Source organism: Pleurodeles waltl, chromosome 1_1, assembly GCF_031143425.1.
Source record: "Pleurodeles waltl isolate 20211129_DDA chromosome 1_1, aPleWal1.hap1.20221129, whole genome shotgun sequence".
NCBI classification, from domain to species: domain Eukaryota; kingdom Metazoa; phylum Chordata; class Amphibia; order Caudata; family Salamandridae; genus Pleurodeles; species Pleurodeles waltl.
In genome coordinates this window covers 49,221,266-49,238,311 of record NC_090436.1, presented here as the reverse complement: position 1 = coordinate 49,238,311, position 17,046 = coordinate 49,221,266, and the positions used below count along the sequence as shown (strand labels likewise).

At 40.9% G+C, this 17,046-nt stretch overlaps 1 protein-coding gene across 3 annotated transcripts in view; it reads left to right on the top strand.

The window, feature by feature from the left end:
• Positions 1–418: 418 nt before the first annotated feature.
• LOC138261031 (protein CD300H-like) overlaps positions 419–17,046 on the top strand; it is a 157,338-nt gene continuing 140,710 nt past the window's right edge. For 2 of the 3 annotated variants that reach the window (XM_069209757.1, XM_069209681.1), the window contains exon 1: positions 419–819. In XM_069209757.1, the coding sequence (XP_069065858.1) occupies positions 780–819 (40 nt within the window). In that variant the 5' untranslated portion in view covers positions 419–779. The remainder of the gene's footprint in view (positions 820–17,046) is intronic. The other variant, XM_069209842.1, reaches the window with a different exon arrangement.

Sequence of the window (17,046 nt, the reverse complement as noted above, 5' to 3'; positions counted from 1 at the left end):
ACGAAAATTCACAAAAAACAATGATTAAAGTTATAGTTAGATGTTGAAATTATAAAAGAACCAATGTTAAAAAAAAACACTGAAATTTACCCCTTTTAGATTAGTGAACTCGTTGTAATTTGGACCCATCATGCCCTACTTATGACCTCACAGATTACATCACTGGACATCTCAAATGATATAATTGATGAGAAACAAGATTTTCACTTGTGGGAACGTTCTGCTGCACCGGTGATAGCTAGTTCCCTGAAGCTTTGCAACTTTACTTCTGCCAGGTATTATCACCTCCTCACAGCTGCCATTCTCTGCCAGTCTTACAAATGAGGAAGCAACAGAGAACAGATGTGCAGCACCAGACCAGTCAGGAACTAGGCCCTTCCCCTTTCACAGGAAGAAGCACATCAGCCCTGGCATCACCACAGACACAGAACGGACGGCACTCAACACAGACTTGCCAGCGAAGCCTGTTGTGATCCAGTGTGAGTCTGGTCACTACTGTGGACTGTTGGCAGCCATTACTGACACGTCTCAGCCTATCCTTGGATGTGGCTGTGCTTATCACTAGTATCTGTTCCTGCTAAAAGAGGACTCCTCTGGTGCCCATGCTCAGTTCACACACGGTTTATGGCGGGCGCAGGCTCTGGAAAGGCAAGTAACCTCTGAGGAAAATTCAAGCGGGGACCCCTGGATAAACACTCGGGATGTTTTTGCAGAAACTCTGCACAGCAGATCAGTAGTGAGACCGTGAACTAAAACAACGTTCAGTAAAAAGCAGCAAGATGCGCGCAGTAATTGCTTTGGTTCTCGTCTTCTCAGCAGGTGAGAATTGATCTGTTTGTAGTTTATTTTTAGAATATTTTTCATCAATGTGTGTTAAAATATGCCATTGAATAATTCAAATATGTAACATCAAGTAGTTAAACATGTATAGTGGTCTGTGAATACCAGGCACCTAATCACCTCCTCAGGTTTTCTTATCCACATTTGTGCATCCGTTCCAAGGACCTTCTGTGCTTTATTTTATCTGGTAGCGATCCTGAAACCATTTAACGAGCTTCAGCGCACTTAATCAGATCATTCATGTATTTAGGTATGTGGATATTTATTCATGTATTTATTCATTCAGTCATGGAGGATCCAAGGGTTCTGCTAGGGTTCTTGGGTGAGATCAGAGGTCAAGGAATAGGGGGATCTTTTTCACAATTGCCCTTGGTGCTCTGCATAGCACCTTGAATTGTAACCTCTGATCTACTGGGAGCCAATGGAGGGTGGCCCAAGCCTGTCGGGCTGAACTCTGTCTGGGGACATTGAGCAGGATAGAGGCTGCCGCATTCTGCACAACTTGAAGTTTCTTGATTTGAGCATTATGTGCACCACAATATAATAAATTCCAATAGTCCAGATGGGAGAGAATTAATGCCTGGACCACAAGCCTTCTGGAAAGAGAAGGGAGCCAGGTTAGAACTTTACACAGCTTTCTGAGTATGCCATAAAAGCTGGCCAAAATGTTTGTTGCCTAGACTGCATTAGACAAAGATTTGTCCAGTCATACTCCCAGACTTTTTATAACTGACTTTGGAGTGGGAGGCTTGCCGAGGTGGTCCAGCTAGCCGAGCATCAGGTCTGGAATTGAAGTTGTTGCCTAGTATCATGAGCTCAGTCTTATCCCCATTTATCTTGAGGCATGACCTGGCCATCCATGTAGATACCGTCTCAAAACAGGGACCCAAAGAATTAGACTCAGAATTATGTTCGGGGATATGGGAGAACACTAATAGAGCGTTCAGCAGCATATGATACCATGGATACCCTGTATAGCAACATAATTTCTGCAAGAGGGGGCATGCATAGATTAAAAATAGTGGGGCTCAATGAAGAGCCACGCTGAAAAAAACTTCCCCTGGATCCCTGCTGTCTAGGGAACTATAGACCTAGCTCGTCAGTTCACTGGACTGAGTAATAAACTGGCGAAACATGTAAGTCATTGCCTTTCTAAATTCTTTGCAGCAAACAATGCCTTGCATCTAACTCAGATGGGCTTTCGACCAAAGCATAGCATGGAAATAGCATGGAAACCGCCCTACTAGCGGAAGTAGAGGAATCAAAAATGCTGCTAGACCAAGATGATACGGCAGCCACAATATTCCTTGACCTAAGTGCAGCATTCAATACTGTAAATCACAAAATCATCATTGAAAGAATCACAAGTGCAGGAGTCACAGGACTTGCCATGAATTGGCTTATCACATTTCTGAAGAACTGGACTTTTCATGTCTTTCGATAAAACCTGTTCCTCTGATATATTCCCACTGAGGTGTGTAGTGCTACAAGGCTCTTCATTGATCCTCACGCTTTTTAATCTGTACATTCACACTCATGTAGAAATTGTGTTGTCAAAGGAAACAGTACACCTGCATGGAAACATGCTGTGGTGCCAGAAATATGTATTCTGCTGCTTTAGAGATAATGAGTGGCAGAGCGGGGTCAAGCAGGGATCCTGATTTAACTTTGTTGAACAGCACTGCAAAGCTATCGTAGGTCATACAGGGGAAGTCTAAATTGATCATTTTTCCCATTTCCAGCTTGTCCCAGTTTCTGTAGGGGTCCGAATCTCTATCAGTCTCTTGAAAGGCTGAGTAAATATCAGTGATTTTTTTCAACAAAATGTGTAAGATCATTGCACAGACAGTAGAGGAAGTGGTAAAGTGAATCCCTCCGAAGTCCAACCCTTTCCTTACTGTTGCATGGACTGGCGTAGGAATAATACATTTTACCCTTCTGAAGTCCAACGCTTTCCCTACTATTGTAAATCTTACCCCTCCAAAGTTTAATGCTTGCCCCATTGTTGAACAGACTAGAGTGTGAATACTTAATATTACCTCTCCGAAGACCAATGCTTTCTCCACTGTTGCACAGACTGGAGTGGGAATAGTAAATTTTATCTTTCTGAAAACCTATGCTTTCAATACTGTTGCATAAACTAGAGTGAGATTAGTATATCTATTATTCCCGGACTTCAAAACTTTTCTTAATATTGTTTAAATATATATATTATTATTATTATTTGTTTAGTTTTAAATATTTTGGTTTTATATATATATATATATATATATATATATATATATATACATATACATATATATATATATATATATATATATATATATATATATATATATATATATATATATGTATATATATATATATATATATATATATATATATATATAAAACCAAAATATTTAAAACTAAACAAATAATAATAATAATATATATATATATGTACACATACATTTGTACACATATATATGTTGCCTAATGGCAGTCACCAGTAGGTAGTTACAGTTAGGACCTAGTTTCCATAGGGAGAGCGTTTTTTATTTTGTCAATAACTTTGGCGCCGACTGACAAATTTTGAAAACATGTAGTTCAGTCGGTTCAGCTGTTGTCTTGAAAGTTTTGGGGTGGTCCATCAAGTGGGGGCTGAGAAAAGGGGGGTCCCAAAACACATTTTCCCAAAGCATTTTTCTTTAGGGACTTTTAACATGACTGCAGTCCAAACCGCTGGACGGAATTACACCAATTTTGGCAGAAAGGTCCGGAAAGCTCTTGGTCCGGAAAGCTCGCTTATTGTCATTTGGTGTAAATCTGTTCAGTAGTTTCTGAGATATTAGAATTTAAAAATATAGAGCTATAGGGAGGTGTATCCGCCATAGGGCACATAGAGGAGGCCCTTACTGACCCCTTGTGGGCAAAAATGTGGCCAATGTTTTTTTTTACGATCCACTGATCCATTGGTGGATCCATGGATCCAGAGAAAAATTGAAAAAAAATACCCACTGCATCCATCCACATACTGCGAACGGCCAAAGGATGTGCACAGCTTGGGTCTGGGTCCATGCAGGAGGGTTGGCCGCCGGAACTGGTAAGGGGCCAGGCCCTGCTACCAACCCCAGCAGCGTGTGGCTCTTGTTATATTTAAGTATGTGCGAACTAAAAACAAAACATAGAAATTCACTAAAAAACTAAGTTTACATGGATGTTATAGTTACTCACACAAAACCATAGAAATTCAGCAAAGTTATGTTTAACTCAAGCAACTATAACCTGCACCCTAACATAACTATAACTCACGCCTTCAACATGCACAGCTGATTAATGCAAATATTACATCATTGATGACACTTTCTATGGCATCGTTGATATTATCACTGCAACATTTACAATACAATTTTGATGAGAAAACTGTGCATACACACACACACATATATATTAGTGTATATATATATATATATATATATATATATATATATATATATATATATATATATCATCTTCACACAAAGGTTGCCCCAAAAAAAGAGATGCACTCACGTTCCGTTACAATTTAATGACACAAACAAATCCAAGTGAAATCACTCCACCATTCAATTCCCCAACATCTTTCAGACTCACGTCCTTCTTCATGGGATTCCTCACTTCAACAACACTGCACCATATTTGTCCCTTAAAACATCTTGCCCTCCAATGGGCTCCTTAGTAGGTTTCACAATGCCTCCTGGTAAGTGCAGTCCAATTAAAACCATATAGTAGGGGTTGATGTGTTGCATTCATATGATTTGTTATTAAAATTCACCTCCTCACAGAACTTCACACTAGGTCAACAAATCAACTGCCGAGTTAGACCTGCATTCCTTTGCAGTGGTGCAGTCGCTCTGGCTGTGTGGCCAGTATACAATGTCACACAAAGGCTGCCCCAAAAATAGAGATGCACTCATGTTCCGTTCCACTTTAATGGTACAAACAAATCCAAGCGAAATGACTCCACCATTTAATTCCCCAATGCGTTTCGAACTCACATCCTTCTTCATGGGGTTCGGCACTTCAACAACTCTGAACCATATTTGCCACTTTAAACATCTTGCCCTCCAATGGGCTCCTTAGTAAGTTTAAGAATGCATCCTGGTAAGCGCAGTCCAATTATCACCCTGTAGTAGGGGTTGAAGTTTTGCATCAATAGGATTTGTTATTAAAATTCACCTCCTCATTTTACGTACACAGTCAGCCCAACAATCAACCCCCGAGTTAGACCCGCATTCCATTGCGGTGGTGCAGTCTTTCCGGCTGGGCCGCCGGTATACAATGTCACACAACGGTTGTCCCATTTGTGCCATTAAAGTGTAACGGAACGTGAGGGCATCTCTATTTCTGGGGCAACTTTTGTGTTACTATATATTTTATATATATATATATATATATATATATATATATATATATATATATATTCACACACATTTTATAATATTTATTGTAAATGTATTTTTTGGGATTTTATAGATTTGTATATTTGATTAATTTGTTAATGTATGTAATGTTTTGGAGTTCATTTTGAATGTTTTATGTATCTATGTATATATATTATTTTTATAGCAGAAATACATATTTTATTTTATAGCATGAACAACCCAAAACATGTAATATAACTTGAAATATATATTTTTAATATGTGTTATAACTGTAACTCGTGCCCTCACCATGCACTGGTAATTACCACAGATATTACAGCACTCATGACAACTTTTATAACTAGAATAAAAATATCAATGAAACATTAGAAGTAAAATTATTGAGGAAAAAACTGTGCATGGCGTGGGTGTGAGTTATAGTTACTTGAAATAACCCTAACTGTAACTGCTGAATTTCTCCGGTTTTGTGCAAGTAAATTCATAACCTAACTAGAATGTCCCTGTAACCTTTGTTTTTTTAAGTGAATGTCTACGAATGTATATATATATAAATATATATATATAACATATATATGTGTATATATATATATGTATATATATATATATATATATATATATAGAGAGAGAGAGATAGAGATATAAAACAGCGTTTCCTTGCCACATAAAAGGAAAACAGTCAGGACACTTTCAGCCAGTTGCAAATATATTTACTGTCACACAGTTCATTCCTCCCAACGAGTTTCAGCCGAAGCCTTCTTCACGGATAAGGAAGTCAGAAACATTAACCCATTAAATACCTCAATGCACCAACATAGAAAACAGACTAATTGTGCAATAGAAACAAACAAACTATTCATAACGGCAGTGGCCATATTGGAATGGTGTCTGGTTCCCATTTGTTTGAGCAAAAATATCATAAGGTTAGAACGTTCTAAAAAATGACCCTATGTACAGTTTTAACAAATACATGATATCAAATATTCCCTACACATATCAATTGAATTTAGATAGTTCCCTTCTTCTTGTTGCACACACCTTTCCAAACTTTCAATTTTGCATACTGTCAGTTACTGACTGCTGCGGCCCTACAGTCTATGTTTGAATATTCATCAGCTAACACCCCTCATGAATAAAAACATGCACCCATCGCGCTTTTCACTATCTGCTGTGCAGACAGTGAAAAGCAGTGTGGGGCTGTGCCTGGGGGGCCCTGCACTGCCCATGCCGAGTGCATGGGCAGTGCAGGGGCCCCCAGGGGCCCCGCGACTCCCCTTCCTGCCAGCCTTTCCATCGCGGATCCTACCGCCATGAAAAGGCTGGCGGGAAGGGGACTCGTAATCCCCTGGGCAGTGCTGCAAGCAGCGCTGCCCTGGCGGATTAAAACCTCCGGGACCACCGTGGTGGGAAACTGCCGGTCCCGGCAATGCGACCGCAGTGCTTCCGCCGAGGTCGTAATAAGTGAGTTTGTACCGCCAGCCTGTTGGCGGTACAACCTCCAAAACAGCCCATAGTCATCTAATACCCAGATCTAGCTTCCTAGATGACTGCTCATTTCCTCACTTGAATTAAGGCCTCCAGGGGAGAGAGTCATAAATCTAATAATGTATTTTGATTGCAATATTCGTAATGTCTTTTGTCGCTCACCCCCACATACATTAGGCATAATTTGATCACACACCAAATAGCTGAGCAGTTTCTCATTGCCCCAATGTATTTCCTGGAAGTGTCTTGCTACAGGCTAGTTGCGATCATTACTACATATGGCTCTTATATGTTCCAATATTCTCTTTTTTGCTTTGTGTATAGTACTTCCTACATATATTTTATCACAGGGACATCTCAAGCAGTATACGCAAAAATCTGTATTACAGTTATAATGTCCTTTAATTCTATACTCACTCTGTCCATTGCCCAGTATAACATTTGAGCAGTTAGTACTATACTTACATACTTTACACTGTTTGCAACAGTAAAACGCTGTTACACTTGGTCTGTTATGATCCTCATTATTGGAGCTAACCACCAAATTATGACTGTCTCGTAAGGATCTTCCTCTCCGGAAGTTAACCAATGGCATATTACAGACATAAGTCATTAAATGAGGATCTGTCTGTAGAATGTGCCAGCTCTTCGTAAGTATTTGTCTTAAATTTGAAACATGATTAGAGTAAGTCGTAATAAATCTCATTTGTTCATCATTATCACTTATTTTTTGTATGAATATAATAAGTCTGTTCTAGAGTGGCACTCTACCTTCTCCATAGCTGTACTATTTACATCCTTACTATATCCTCTGTCTCTGAATCTTTTACACATTATCGTGCATTCCTGCTGGTAATTTTCCCAAGTTCTACATATTCGTCTATCTCACAGTAACTCTCCATACGGGATGCTTTTGATCAGATTTGGTGGAGGAGCACTCCTAGCATTTAATAAACTATTACCCGCTGTTGCTTTTCTGTAAAGCTTTGTGTTCACAAGATCATTTTCACCACTTACTTCCACATCCAAGAATTGGACTGATGTCTTACTATGTTGCTCACTGAATTTCAAATTGAACTCATTTTTGTTCAAAGCCGCTACAAACTTCATTGCCAAATTTTCATCACCTTTCCATATTACAAAAATGTCATCTATATATCGACACCACAACACAACCTTGTTCTCACAATCGGCTACATTAGTGGATACCTGTTCCTCCCACCAGCCCATGAAAAGGTTTGCATAGCTGGGAGCGAAACATGTAAAACTCCAAAACCGCCTGCAACGCATCCAAAACGCCTCGGCCCACCTCATCCTCGACGTACCCCGCAACAGCCACATCTCCGCACACCTGAGACACCTGCATTGGCTCCCAGTCAGCAAAAGGATCACCTTCCGTCTTCTCACCCACGCACACAAAGCCCTCCACAACAAGGGACCGGAATACCTCAACAGACGCCTCAGCTTCTACGTCCCCACCCGCCCCCTCCGCTCCGCTGGCCTCGCACTTGCTGCCGTCCCTCGCACCCGCCGCTCCACGGCGGGTGGGAGATCTTTCTCCTTCCTGGCGGCCAAGACCTGGAACTCCCTCCCCACCAGCCTCAGGACCACCCAGGACCACTCCGCTTTCCGGAGACTCCTAAAGACTTGGCTGTTCGAGCAGCGATAACCCCCCCTTTCCCCCCTAGCGCCTTGAGACCCGCACGGGTGAGTAGCGCGCTTTATAAATGTTAATGATGATGTACCCATAGCTGTCCCTTGTAGCTGTCTATATACTTGATTGTCACATAGAAAGGAAATATTAGTAAGACAGTACCAATTCATATCACAGATCATTTCAGTGTGCATTAAATATGAGATAGATCTAGCTCTCATGTAGTGTCTAACCGCCACTAAGCCTAACCTATGTTGAATACATGTATACAGGCTTGTAACATCCAATGTCAGGAGCAAAAAATCATCTTCCCATCTCAAACCATCCATTAATTTCAAAAACTGTGTTGTGTCTTTCACATAAGAAGTTAAACTCTCCACAAATGGTCTTAAAAAATAATCACTATATCTTGAAGTATTTTCAAGTAGGGAGCCTATTGCTGATACAATTGGTCTACCAGGGGGATTCTGACCATCTTTGTGCAACTTTGGCAGAAGATACAGGATTCGTGTCCTAGGGTAATCGCATTTCAGGAATTGATATTCTTCCCATTCTATTAAACCCTTCTCTCTCCATTCCATTAACAGCTCATGATATTTAACAGTAGACATCTTTAGATCTGACTGTTCAGCTGCAACATAGCAGTCTGAGTACCTTAGCTGACGTTCCCCCTCTTGTAAATATTGGCTTCTATCTAAGACAACAACATTGCCACCTTTATCTGATTCACAGATCACAATACTGGTATCCTTTGCTAAATTATCCAGAGCCAATGTTTGCATGAGGGAGTGGTTGTCATATTTCTTTCTCTTGGGTCCATATCTTATTTTCTTAAGCTGTTTAATCACATCCTTTTCAAAAACCTCTATAGCATCACTATGTATAACTGGTATAAAGGATGACTTTGCTTTAAAAGGGCTGGGACATGCAATATCCATCTCCAATCCCAAATTGGTCCACAGGCCCCCTAACGCCTGCTCTGACCCATGTGTTAAATAATAGCGCTAAGCAAGCCTAGTGCCATTACTTAGGTCTGCCTCCCTTCTGTGCACCATTTTTGCACGCTAGGATTAATAAGGCGCATGGGCCTTAGAGTCATTTTTTGCCCAGGAGCGCCTAACTTGTATCTCATTGACACAAGGTAGTTTTCCGCAGGCAAAAAATGACTTTACCTCCAATATTTGGACGCGAAACTGGTCTAGGTTCAAAATATAAATATGGAGTTAAGTTTGCGCTGAAATAGCATTAAAAGAAATGACGCTTTTTCAGTGCAGAGTATAAATATGCCCCTATATTTCTGTATCTTGATTTTGTTGGTTTCGATATTCTGTCAGTGATCCTTTCTTCTTGAAGGTTTTGAAGGAAGAATCATTGGTCCGTAAAGCATAAGATCCGAATCCTGGAAGCACATCCTGGGAAAAATGTAAAGATAGTTTATTGTTCCCTGAAACTGGGTGGTTCAGGGAAAAGGGATGCAACACTTATGAGAGAACAAAAGCCTTACAATGGACAGGTTTATGTGGCACGTTCTTTAGGGTGCTACAGTGTGGAGCTCTTCAACTAATACAAGCCACTTTGAAAACACATATAACTTCTATTGAAAGTGAGTTGAGAGTATGCAACACAGAAGTAATATAATGGACGCACCTTACTCCAGGTGCAATTCTTGTTGCCATATTGAGCATAGTTTAATCTGAAACTATTTCCATTTTGGGGACTCCTGTGAATAGTGCATTCACATAGTCCAGTCTGGAGAAGACTAGGGGTTGTATGACATTTTAAAAGTCAGGTTGGAATGGAAGGTTTGATATTTCTGTAGTTTAAACACCTGTTATGGATGATGCCAAGTGATTTGGTTCAGGCAACAATTTTCTGTTAGTAGGATAGCTAGGTTTGTAGTTTGCAACAAATCTGCCTTTTCTTCACTATTGCCAGACCCTGTTTTTGGTGGTATTAGAACTATGTGCATTTTACCTACTAATGCTAATAGTACCTGTTCTTCCCCGCAGTACCATGTGCTGTATAGTGGAACTCCCTAGTAGCCTATTTAACTTCTTCATATAATTCCATATTAAATGGTGTCTAAAGTGCATCACAGGCATGGAAATGTAAAACTCATAGGTGGGCTGCAGTGTGTATTTACACAACTCACATATTTGACAAAGGTATCCGTACTGGCTGGGCTCCAGTTTAAATGCACTGCAATGACCCGTGGAAAGGAACTGTGCCTTTTCCATGTAAGAAAACATGTTTTATACTTAATAGTACATATACAGCCCACAGAGCAAGAACATAGGAGTGGTCAGTTTAAGCCAGCTGCATTTGCATGCCTAGACTAGAGAGCACATAAGCATGTCCAATTACTTGAATAGTTTAACTGGCATTGGTCATATAGAGGTCTGCAGTGTGTAAAGACCATCTTAGCCACTAAGATCTTTCCCATGATATAAAATGGTAGTGTTTTCCAGAATTCTCCTGAGCCTATCAGTCCCCAGAACTCCTCCCCTATTTAACGAGCTGGCTATTATTAATACCTTTTATGTCTAAGTAATAGAAGATGCTGTTTCCCAGTATGTTCCTAAATCCTAAAGGGCATGCTCATGCAGGTATTGAAGACTCTGAAATGTGTTTAACTGTGTTATCCCCAGTTAGTCAGTAGGGCTGATACATCCTTGAACCTGACCAGTTCCCTGTAGAGAAGATGAACTAATTAGTTCTGGTGTCTTCAGTGCTCCACTATATCATTAGCATATATCAATACCACATGGGTTTTATCACCCAGCTCTTCCCCCACCTAAACCCCCTCCATCGACCTACAATTTGGTATGCCTTACCTGCTAGTTGATCCATAGATAATGCAAACAGTATCTTGGGCTGAGGGCATCCCTATCTAGTACCTCTTTCGTGTTTCCAGCTCGCTGGCATCATTGGACGCAGCTAGGAAAATCTGGACCAAATTTGATCTTTTCTATGACTAGCCATATGTATTCCCACCCCATTGTGTGAAAGTATGCTTAATGTTGAGTGCATAGGTTTCCTCAGATGGTAACAATACACAGATTATATATTTGACCCTTCTGATATTAAGCACTGTGCTTCTATATGAACAATCCCTGATTTATGCTCATGTATTAGTCTGCTTGTCACATGTAGGGCTCTTTTTTGCAAGTATCTTACTGTGTGTGAATTACTACACAGAATAGTCTGTGCTTAGCATTCACAGCAGGTGAGAAGACGCTAGTAGTGTTGGGTCTTGGGATCCGTATTGTCAGTGCTTTTATCACAGTGTGTTGTAGACAGATGACACTTTTTTCACCACTAAGTTGAACTTGGGTATGCAACTGATTTTCTGAATTAGCCATACATTTTTTTAACCCCTTTACTGCGAGGCCTTTTCCCCCTCAGTTGCAAGGCATTTTTGGGGCTATTTTGGGCAGTTTGTACTTAGGCCCTCATAACATTTTATCCACATAAGCTACCCACGCCAAATTTGTGTCATTTTTTTCTAACATCCTAGGGATTCTAAAGGTACCCAGAGTTTGTGGGTTCCCATGGAGGAGACCAAGAAATTTGCCAAAATGCAGCTAAAATTTCATTTTTTTTTTTACAAATAAATGGAAAAAGTGCTCAAGAAGAAAGCATGTGTTTTTTCCCTAAAAATTGCATCAACAAAGGGTTTGCTGTGCTACAATCACCATCTTCCCAGCTTTCAAGAACAGGCAGACTTGAATCAGAAAAACAAATTTTTTAACACAATTTTGGCATTTTACTGGGACATACCCCATATTTACTATTTTTTGTGCTTTTAGCCTCCTCCCAGTTAGTGACAGAAATGGGTATGAAACCAATGTTGGATCCCAGACACCTAAACATTTCTAAAAAGTAGACAACATTCTGAATTCAGCAAGGGGTCATTTGTGTAGATCCTACATGGTTTTCCGACAGAAAGTAACAGCTGAAATACAAAAAATATTGAAATTTAGGTGAAATCACCAGCCATTTCTTTCCACGTTTTACTCTGTAACATTTTTTCCTGCATGTCAGATTTTCAAAAGCAATATACCGTCACGTCTGATGGACTCTTCTGGTTGCAGGGATATACAGGGCTTGTAGGTTCATCAAGAACCCTAGATACCCAGAGGCAATAAATGAGCTGCACCTTGCAATGGGTTTTCATTGTCTATCGGGTATACAGCAATTTATTTGGTAAAATATAAAGAGTCAAAAATAGGTATCAAGGAAACCTTTGTATTTCCAAAATGGGCACAAGATAAGGTGTTGAGAAGCAGTGGTTATTTGCACATCTCTGAATTTCGGGGTCCCCATGTTAGCATGTGAATTACAGGGCATTTCTCAAATAGACATCTTTTTTGCACACTGTCTTACATTTTGAAGGAAAAAAAGTAGAGAAAGACAAGGGGCACTTACGCTTGTTCTTCTATTCTGTGTTCCCCGAAGTCTCCCGATAAAAATTGTACCTTACTTGTATGGTTAGGCCTAATGCCGCCAACAGCAAACGCAACATGAACACATTACATTTTTACATTGAAATCTGACGTGTTTTTTGGAAAGTGCCTAGCTGTGGATTTTGGCCTCTAGCTCATCCGGCACCTAGGGAAACCTACCACACCTGTGCAGTTTTAAAAACTAGACACCTAGGGGAATTCAGAATGGGTTGACTTGTGGGAATCTCGCCAGGTTCTGTTACCCAGAATCCTTTGCAAACCTCATAATTTGGAGAAAAAAAACACATTTTCCTCACATTTCGGTGATAGAAAGTTCTGGAATCTGAGAGGAGCCACACATTTCCTTCCACCCAGCATTCCCCAAAGTCTCCCAATAAAAATTGTACCTCACTTGTGTGGTTAGGCCTAGTGCCCAGGAAAGGAAATGCCCCAAAACACAACATGGACATATCACATTCTTCCAAAGAAAACTGACCTGTTTTTTGCAAAGTGCCTAACTGTGGATTTTGGCCTCTAGCTCAGCTGGCAGCTAGGGAAACCTAGCAAACCTGTATATTTTTTAAAACTAAACACCTAGGGAAATTCAGAATGGGGTGACTTGTGGGGCTCTCTCTAGGTTCTATTACCCAGAATACTTTGCAAACCCCAAAATTTGGCCAAAAAAACACTTTTTCCTTATATTTCGGTGATGGAAAGTTCAGGAATCTGAGACAAGACACTTACTTCCTTCTAACCAGCGTTCCTCCAGGTCTCCCAATAAAAATGGTACCTCACTTGTGTGGGAAGGCCTAATGCCCGCGACAGTAAATGCCCCAAAACACAACATGGACACATCACATTTTCCCATAGAAAACTGACTTGTTTATTGCAAAGTTCCTAACTGTGGATTTTGGCCTCTAGCTCATCCGGCACCTAGGGAAACCTACCACACCTGTGCAGTTTTAAAAACTAGACACCTAGGGGAATTCAGAATGGGTTGACTTGTGGGAATCTCGCCAGGTTCTGTTACCCAGAATCCTTTGCAAACCTCATAATTTGGAGAAAAAAAACACATTTTCCTCACATTTCGGTGATAGAAAGTTCTGGAATCTGAGAGGAGCCACACATTTCCTTCCACCCAGCATTCCCCAAAGTCTCCCAATAAAAATTGTACCTCACTTGTGTGGTTAGGCCTAGTGCCCAGGAAAGGAAATGCCCCAAAACACAACATGGACATATCACATTCTTCCAAAGAAAACTGACCTGTTTTTTGCAAAGTGCCTAACTGTGGATTTTGGCCTCTAGCTCAGCTGGCAGCTAGGGAAACCTAGCAAACCTGTATATTTTTTAAAACTAAACACCTAGGGAAATTCAGAATGGGGTGACTTGTGGGGCTCTCTCTAGGTTCTATTACCCAGAATACTTTGCAAACCCCAAATTTTGGCCAAAATAACACTTTTTCCTTATATTTCGGTGATGGAAAGTTCAGGAATCTGAGACAAGACACTTACTTCCTTCTAACCAGCGTTCCTCCAGGTCTCCCAATAAAAATGGTACCTCACTTGTGTGGGAAGGCCTAATGCCCGCGACAGGAAATGCCCCAAAACACAACATGGACACATCACATTTTCCCATAGAAAACGGACTTGTTTATTGCAAAGTTCCTAACTGTGGATTTTGGCCTCTAGCTCAGCCGGCACTTAGGGAAAACTAGCAAACCTATATATTTTTTTAAACTAGACACCTAGGGAAATTCAGAATGGGGTGACTTGTGGGGCTCTCACCAGGTTCTGTTACCCAGAATTCTTTGCAAACCTCAGAATTTGGCACAAAAAACACTTTTACCTCACATTTCGGTGATAAAAATTTCTGGAATCTGAGAGTAGCCACAAATTTCCATCCACCCAGCATTCCCACAAGTTTCCCGATAAAAATGGTACCTCGCATGTGTGGGTAGGCCTAGTGCTCGCGACAGAAAATGCCCCAAAACACAACATGGACACATCACATTTTCCCAAAGAACACTGACCTGTTTTTTGCAAGATGCCTAGCTGTGGGTTTTGGCCTCTAGCTCAGCTGGCAGCTAGGGAAACCTAGCAAACCTGTATATTTTTTAAAACTAAACACCTAGGGAAATTCAGAATGGGGTGACTTGTGGGGCTCTCTCTAGGTTCTATTACCCAGAATACTTTGCAAACCTCAAAATTTGGCCAAAAAAAAACACTTTTTACTTATATTTCGGTGATGGAAAGTTCAGGAATCTGAGAGAATACACTTACTTCCTTCTAACCAACGTTCCTCCAGGTCTCCCAATAAAAATGGTACCTCGCATGTGTGGGTAGGCCTAGTGCTCGCGACAGAAAATGCCCCAAAACACAACATGGACACGTCACATTTTCCCAAAGAAAACTGACCTGTTTTTTGCAAGATGCCTAGCTGTGGATTTTGGCCTCTAGCTCAGCTGGCAGCTAGGGAAACCTAGCAAACCTGTATATTTTTTAAAACTAGACACCTAGGGAAATTCAGAATGGGGTGACTTGTGGGGCTCTCACCAGGTTCTGTTACCCAGAATTCTTTGCAAACCTCAAAATTTGGCACAAAAAACACTTTTACCTCACATTTCAGTGATAAACATTTCTGGAATCTGAGAGTAGCCACAAATTTCCATCCACCCAGCATTCCCACAAGTCTCCCGATAAAAATGGTACCTCACTTGTGTGGGTAGGCCTAGCACCCGCAACAGGAAATGCCCCAAAGCGCAATGTGGACACATCCAATTTTTTGAAAGAAAACCGAGGTGTTTTTTGCAAAGTGCCTACCTGTAGATTTTGGCCTTTAGCTCAGCCGGCACCTAGGGAAACCTACCAAACCTGTGTATTTTTGAAAACTAGACACCTGGTGGAATATAGAATGGGGTGACTTGTGTGGCTCTCACCATGTTCTATTGGCCAGAATCCTTTGCAAACCTCAAAATTGGGAAAAGAAAACAGTTTTTCCTCACATTTCGGTGACGTAAAGTTCTGGAATCTGAGGGGAGCCACAAACTCGCCAAATTCGCCTAGGTCTCCCGAAAAAAATGGTACCTCACTTGTGTGGGTAGACTCAGTACCCATGTTAGGAAATGCCCCAAAACACAACATGGACACATCAAAATGATCTATTACAAAACTACCTGTTTTTTCAGGTGGCTGCATTTTTGGTCCCAGGTGCGGCGGCCATCTAGGGAAACCTACCAAATTCAGACATTTTTTAAAACTAAACACCCGGAGAAGTCCAGGGAGGTGTGGCTTCTGTGGATCCCCCAACATTTTCTTACCCAGGCTACTCTGCAAACCTCAATTATAGCTTAAACAGTCCCATTTTCCACACTTTTCTTGGTAGGATCACTGTGCCCGTACAAATTCCCCACTACCCAATATTCCCCTTGGTCTGCCGCTAAAAATGATACCTCACTTGTGTGGGTGGCCCAGGTGACTGCAACAGGAAAAGGGCAAAAATGGGTAGAGATTGAGGCGATAGCACAGCAAGTTGATAAGCACAATTTTTTTAATACATTTTTAGGCTGACTCTGCTTTGGGGACTCCACCGGGTACATAGAAATGGTGACCTTTGTAAAACAGTCATCTACCAAGTTCCCACACAATTTTCTTACTAACTCAAAACTGGACGGACAACCAGGGGGGTCAATACTGGAATTCCTACCAGTGTGGACCCGAAAATTATAAACATATCCGGTACTACTTTCAGACAGCATTTATATCTTAATAATTCCATACCGTGCCCTCTTGCTAGGAATGTACTGCTTAAAAACCAAACGCCCCTTGAACAGGACCAAAGACCCATCTACAGATATTTCTTTCCCTGGAACATAGACGTCTGAATACCAATCTACAAAATGATCAAGGACAGGCCTAATCTTAAAAAGACGGTCAGAATCAGGGTGATCTTATGGCGCGGCTAAAGCACTGTCAACAAAATGCAGCATCAGAAGAAGAAGCAAATACCGATTACGAGCCATGGTTGCAGGAAATATAGCCGTTACCATCAAAGGACTAGTAGACCAATAAGAAGCCAGTGACGGCAAAAAAGTCAAACCCAAGAACTTTATCAACTCTTCCAGATTGGTGGGAATCCACTGGAGAGCTCTAGATAGTGGCCTAAGTCTGGCAGATTTGTCCCTCAAACACTGCTTCACAATCATATTAGTCTGCTCAACAAT